We start from the raw sequence: 7,409 nt of genomic DNA, 5'->3' as shown, positions 1-7,409 counted from the left end.
GAGTGGGAAATGGAGAATGTATGTTGACTACATGAGTCTCAACAAAACATGTCCAAAGGATTCGTTTCCTTTGCCACGCATAGACCAAGTAGTCGACTCTACCTCAGGGTGCGAAACCCTTTGCTTCCTTGATGCGTAATCTAGGTACCATCAAATTGTGATGAAAGAGTCTGACAAGCTCGTGTCATATTTCATCACCCCCTTTAGATCATTCTGCTATGTCACAATGCTGTTCGGTCTAAAGAATGCTGGGGCTACATACCATCATTGTATGCTCAAGTGTTTTAGAGACCTCATCGGGCAAACCATTGAGGCCTACATCGACGATATCATGGTCAAGTCCAAATGGGCTGACCAAGTCGTAGCTGACCTTGAGCAGACCTTTACAAAACTTTGAGCAAATGGCATTAAGCTCAACCTCAAGAAATGCGTCTTTGGGGTCCCAAGGGGTATGCTGCTAGGCTTTATTATCTCCAAGCATGGCATTGAAGCCAACCCGGAGAAGATCTCGGCCATCACAAGGATGGGCCCGATTCAGAACATAAAGGGGTATGGTGAGTTACAGGGTTCCTTGCCGCGCTCGACCGCTTCATCTCATGCCTCAACGAATGAGGTCTCCCCCTTTATCTGTCATAGAACCGACCAATTTATAAGAGCACAAGTACAAAAACAATCGCCGAAACGATCAAATTCTCACACTTGAGCCCATATAAACCCGGTAGTCAACTGAAACCTCGAAGGATTTCAAACCAACTTGCATACAACCAAGATCATAGTAATTCAACATAACATATCATACGTTACAATATTTCACAGACGATTTGCAAATAGGTTACAACACCTCAGAGTCATCGTTATTACAAAACAAGTCTTATAAAGTACGTAGAAGCAAATAGTTTAACTTACATACCTGAGTTCAAATACAAATACTGGTTTGCTGATCACAACCCGCAAAAGCATTTAGATAAGAGAAACAGAGATCATGCCCATGATCTAGTCTTCATCACCCGCCGGGTGGAGACAATACTTACAGAATCCTTGATATAGAAGGTCATCTGCAACAAGAGGGAATAAACCCTGAGTACGAGAATGTACTTAGCTAGACTTACCCGTCGGAAACCAAAATAATGACACCAAGGATCATGCATAGCTTAATTTAGTGGATCTGGCTGACACTTTCTTTTTGTGGAAAAGCATAAGTAATCATGAGCAACTCTTAACCCGAACTAGCAGTGACTTTTAGCCATTAACCTATCATCTATATTAGCACTTGTACTAAGCAATCATTTGATTAAGATGCAAATATTAATAACCATATCAGGTATAAATCATGGCAACGTTATCATCATCATCATTTAACCATATTGTTAGATTAATTGAATCTACGTTGCCGCTGCTCAGTCAAGTTCTCACTATTTAGGAGAGACGACGATTCGAATCGATTCCTATCTAGCTTGAGGGGTATTCTGAACACAAACCTTGCTTCCCCCGTTAGGGTCATAAACAAGTCACCTTTGGTACGATTCAAGAGTCACGAGTTCGAATAGATCGACATTCTTAGAGAACCACTCTGCCAAGGTTGTTCGGGACTCTAACCCGCCTTGGACTTATGCTAATGGCTCTCCACACATCCTTACTACCTCTAGAATGCACGCCACTGCTCGTGTCCCCGGCCTGAGTCGAGCTACTAGGCTTCACAGTCGGAACGACTTATCCGGCCAGCTAAGTGTTAGGCTGCGTTCAACATGACATAAGGACGTACATCGTATCGGTCCTTAAACGACACAGATGGAGTCACTATGTCCAACCTACATAAGACTCCGCCCAGTCTTAATTCATTATTAACATGGTTCTTTTCCATGATAGCAAATATAGCCAACCATGATCCACCTCATCCTAAAGCTCGCAGGTGATAGGAAATCACCTGACTTCTACCGCACTAAGCATGGCTAAGCATTTAACTCGTTCCTGAACTTAAATAGGATTCCAGTGCGATATCTAGACAAGGATAGATATATAATGCAACAATTGGTTCCAACCAATTCCTATACTTAATGCATCATTAACGAATAAAAGATACGCAAGATATTTGTAAAAACATAGGAGGCTTAATATGCTCCAGGGCTTGCCTTTCAGGAAAGAGGAAGGACGGTGGTTAGGGCACTCGGGCAACTCCTCCTCGGCGTCTGCTTCGTCGATTTCCTGCACCTTGGGCTCCTCCTTCTGGTTGGCTCCCTTGAACTCCAGCAGTGTCACTCCCTCCGGCACACCTATTTTATGAATGCGCAAGATAAATATCAATGATGCACATGAACGAAGTTAGGAATGCTCGGGGAATGCACATGCTTACTGCAGTCCGCATTTTCTGACTTAGGCTCTATTCAAATCACTTTGACTTACCAAGTTTATACAACCTAATGTATAATTGCTCATCTTCAGTTAAGGACCTAGCACCTGCACCTAATCATGTTCTCAAGTTAGGCTAGCCCCGAAACAATCAACAAGAACATTGCAACAAAGCATACACACAAGCATTTATTATTCAACAAAATAGGAACTATATAGTGGTACAGTAAACTGGCCATAACTGGAGATTTAGAAATCCAAATGACATGCAACAAGACAATTTGGAAAGCTTATGAAATTGTCTACAATTCATTTTCAGACTTCAAGGCATGATTCTAACCTTTACCAGGTGAAATCCTTTAATCAACAGAAATCTGTCTTCACAAGACAGAGAGTAGGCAAAACTATGATCCAACTTTAAATGACTGTAACTCCTAAACTACTAGGCCAAATGCCACCAAATTTGACAAGAGTTAGATACATAAGTTATCTACAACTTTTGTATTCACCACATTTCCAGCAAACCAAATTATCATGGGAAACTTTGCAAAGTCCCTAGAACTGTCCTGAAAGACATAATGAAGAAAAATAATTATTAACTTATGTTCCAAACATATAATTGGACAAAACTAACTATACTCACTCATCACACATATCACAAGAACACCAGAAAGTAAGGTGTTCACCATCATTCCATTTCTTTTTAATGCCTTTCTTAATTTATTTAATTAATTAAGAGAAATAACAAACATATATGAGAACTACACTATTTAATCTACAAAAATTACAGTAGGTACTACATGCTCTAAGTAGACTACCATTTGAGCAAGTATAACAGCCTACACAAAAATGATAAGACATACTGGCTTAAAATGACATAATTAGGAAACCTTAGTGAAAAGTGTCAAGCAACAAATTTTATATTTTTTCTAGCATCCTTAAGGTACTAGGATACTCCCCACAAAATTTCATGGTCATTGGATTCCTAGATAATTTACAAAAATTCACACAAGTATCAATCAATGATAAAAGGAAAATCTATAACTCAAAAACCATACATGCAATGACTCTTAATTTTTTACTAGAGCTTCTACTAAGCATGAATAGCTTACCAACAAAATTTCATAATTTTTGGAGCACAGCAACTCAAGATATAATTTAAACAAATTTTCATGCATTTAAAAACACATTTCAAGTTCCTATTTAATTCATCCAAAATTTCCACTACAAGTGTTCAGGTCATATTTTTCCTAAATACTAGACTTCACTATGATCCTAACAAAATTGGAACCACCTAATTTGGATCTATAAAACTAGAGATACAAATTTCACAAAACAGCATTCAAAACTAGAATTATTTGAACTGGCTTCTACTAAGCGGTCACTGACAGCAGGGACCCGCATGTTAGCCGGGCCCGCTTGTCATTGACACCAGAACAGGGGAGATGCTTGCGATGGCGCGGCAGCGGCGTAGCTCGCCGATGGCGAGGACTCCGGTGAGATGGTCGGCACCTACATGATCTACGTGACGAGCCGTGTCGAGTGATGCTACCAGAATGACCTAGAGTTAACTAGAGATAGCTCGTCGCCAGCCAAGGCGGCACGGCGGAGCTCCGCTGGAGGTGTGCTAGCGATGGCAAGCCCCATTGCCTCTTCCGAGCTTAGTACGAGCTTCACGAGGTCACAATAGGGCTAACAAAGAAGAAAAAGGAGGACGAGAGGGATCCTAGCTACCCCGACCACGGCGGCCTCGAACTCCGACGAGGTCACGCTCATGGCGGTGACAGCGGAAGTGGTAAATGTGCCCTCACCTCGACTCAATAGGCTCAACTAAGAGGTGGAGGATGTAGAGGAGGACACGGCGGAGCTTTGGGCTAGCTGGAGCGAGGTAAGACATGACGGCGAGCGCGCGCGAGCTCGGCGGGGCAATGGCGACGGCGGCGGCTCGTTCTTCTCTGTGCTACGGACGCACGCGCGAGAGAGGAAATGACTGAGAGCGAGCGGAGTGGTAGCAGGCATCCTCCTCTTCACACCGGCCAACGCGTAGCATGGTTAGGGCCAGCCAAGCGTGTGGCGGCCACGCGACAGCAACGGCCTATGGCCAGTCAGCCACTGTGCCGGTCTGAAATTCTCGATTCAGTGCCCATGGTGACGACTGACAGAGCAAGTTCATTGCTCCATATCCCCTAAAGCATAATGATTCAGCTCATGGTGTAATTGATAAAGTTGTAGTACTATGTGAGATCTTCAACTTTGCCAATTGGAGCTCGAGCTGGTTCGGCTTGGTTAGGGAGCTACAATGTGAACAAGTCGGGTACAAGAAACTAAAATTGCAATTCATACTTAGAAATTTTTCTAAGTGTTGAATCAGCCCTCAATACTTACTTGTGGGACCTTTTTGAGCATGTTGTGCACAATTTCATGACTTGGCTTCTAAACAAAGTTTGTTACTTATAAAATTTACTACAACTTTGCTTTAGGTTGCTCAGACATGCAAACACTCTAAGCTACACTTTTTAAACAGTCAAACTCAGGAGCTCTAGGGGTCCATAATGGTCAAACCATGACTTGGAAACCTAATTAGGCAAAATGATCAACATGAACATTGTTCCTAATGACATTATAAGTATAACTAAGTTGCTTAAGAGGATTAGTATCCACACCACACATTGGTCACACCAAAAGCAAGCATCACATGCATTGAAACAAGGAAAAACAAGTGAAAATTTACCTTTATTTCAAAGTCATGTTTCACATGTTTCATGATTTTGTTGCATAGTACTAACTAACCATGTTTCACTAAAGTGAGTTGCACATGTTGCACTTGAGTGTTGCACACTATTCATTTCATAAAACAAGCACACATGAAATATAACAATATGTTGCAATGTTTCGAAAACATGTTTCATGCAATATAAGCTCATGAATGGATGAATGATGCTCATGTTCATGAAATGCAAGTGCAAATGTGGAAGCCAAACACCTAGGGTGTTACATTATCGACTTCTGAAGAAGGCCGACCACTTCGAATGGATGTTCGAGGCCCAGGAGGCACTTGACACGGTCAAGAAGCTTCTAACAAAGGCCACAATCCTGGTTCCTCTGACTGATGGACAGCCCCTTCTGCTCTACATTACGGCCACCACGCAAGTGGTCAGCGCCGCCTTGGTAGTGGAGCGAGAAGAAGAGGGGCACGCCCACAAAGTACAGTGCCCCGTGTACTTCATTAGCGGGGTCCTATCCGATTCTAAGACCTGCTACCCCCAAATCCAGAACCTCCTATATGCCATCCTCATCGCTAAGAGAAAGCTATGCCACTACTTCGAGTCACATCCGATGATAGTCGTAGCTTCCTTCCCCCTTGGCGAGGTCATCCAAAACCAAGATGCCATGGGAAGGATCACGAAGTGGGCGCTCGAGCTGATGGGTCAAGGCATTGTGTATGTCTCCTAGACGGCCATCAAGTCCCAAGTGCTTGTTGATTTCGTTGCAGAGTGGACCGAGGTCCAAATGCCACCAGTGGTCATCGACCAAGAGTACTAGACAATGTACTTCGATGGATCACTAATGAATAAAGGTGCCAGTGCAGGGCTAGTCTTCATTTCGCCCCTCGGGGTACGCATGAGGTACATGGTCCGCATCCATTTCCCCTCCTCCAACAATGTGGTTGAATATGAGGCACTCATTAATGGCCTACGCATCGCCATTGAGTTGGGCATCTGATGCCTTGACATCCAGGGCGACACCTAGCTGGTCATCGACCAAGTCATAAAGGAGTCGAGCTACCACAATGCCAAGATGGTTGCATATTGCCAAGAAGTCCACCAGCTGGAGGACAAGTTCAATGGCATCAAGCTCAACCACATTCCAAGGTGTCTCAACGAGGCGGCCGACGCACTGGCAATAGTGACATTCGGCCGAGAGCCGATGCCAATGGGCATCTTCGCCAATGATCAGCATAAGCCCTTGGTTCATTACGAGGGGCCAGAACAAATTGGTGATGGGCCGCCCGCCCTGGGCTCGAGGGCTGACCAACCGTCGGCTCCATCTAACCCTAAAGTCAAGGAGCTCGAAGAGGACCCAACGATAGAGCCCGACCCTCTGGTCGACTGGAGGATGCTCTACCATGACTACCCCCTTTGTGAGGCGCTACCAATGGACAAGATGGAGGCTCGATGGCTCACGCATCACGCCAAGTCCTTTGTCCTTGTTGAGGGCGAACTTTACATGCAAAGCCACACCAGGATCATGTAGCGCTGCATCCCCATCGAATGGTTGAAGCGTTTGCTGAGCGATATCCATGGTGGGCTCTATGGTCACCATGTCGTGCCTAGAACACTGGTTAGAAATGAGTTCCGACAAGGCTTCTGCTGGCCAACCACAGTAGCCAACGCCGACCAGATTATGCGCACCTATGAAGGGTGTTAGTACAACGCTCGACAGACTCACCTATTGGCCTAAGCACTCCAAACGATCCCCATCACATGGCCATTCATGGTCTAGGGCTTAATCTGGTTAGACCCCTCAAAAGGGTGCCCGGGGGCTACACCCACTTGCTTGTCACCATAGACAAGTTTATAAAGTGGATAGAGGCATGGTTGATCTCCACGATCAAGTCTGAGCAAGCCATGCTATTCTTCCTCAACATCATCCATCGCTTTGGAGTCCTGAACTCCATCATCATGGACAACAGCACACAGTTCACTAGAAAGAAGTTCCTCTGATTCTACGATGAATACCACATCTGGGTCGATTGGGTTGTTGTGGCGCACCCTCGCATGAATGGGTAGGTCAAGCGCGCGAATAGCATGGTCCTACAAGGCCTCAAGCCTAGGATCTTCAACCGGTTGAACAAGTTTGGTGGACGATGGGTCGTGGAGCTTCCCATGGTGCTCTGGGGCCTAAGGACAACCCCCAATCGGGCCACCGGCTACACACCATTCTTCATGGTCTATAGTTCCAAGGCTATCCTCCTAACTGACCTCGACTATGGAGCACCAAGGGTTAGGGAATATGACAAACATGGAGCTAAGGTGTCCCTCGAGGACACCATGGACCAGCTG

The 7,409-nt window shown here is 44.8% G+C and overlaps 1 protein-coding gene across 1 annotated transcript; it reads left to right on the top strand.

The window, feature by feature from the left end:
- The first annotated feature begins 6,144 nt into the window (after positions 1-6,144).
- Positions 6,145-6,600, top strand: LOC136470166 (uncharacterized). The gene has a single exon (XM_066468105.1). It carries the CDS (start codon positions 6,145-6,147, stop codon positions 6,598-6,600), a length of 456 nt encoding a protein of 151 aa, XP_066324202.1.
- The last annotated feature ends 809 nt before the right edge of the window (positions 6,601-7,409 follow it).

This window comes from Miscanthus floridulus, chromosome 8 (genome assembly GCF_019320115.1).
Source record: "Miscanthus floridulus cultivar M001 chromosome 8, ASM1932011v1, whole genome shotgun sequence".
NCBI lineage: Eukaryota > Viridiplantae > Streptophyta > Magnoliopsida > Poales > Poaceae > Miscanthus > Miscanthus floridulus.
Note: the sequence above shows the minus strand (reverse complement) of the source record. Positions and strands in the feature narration are given on the sequence as shown.

What these genes read in the sequence shown, in the direction of transcription:
- LOC136470166 (XM_066468105.1), top strand. Translation starts at nt 6,145, where the DNA reads ATGGTTGCATATTGCCAAGAAGTCCACCAGCTGGAGGACAAGTTCAAT.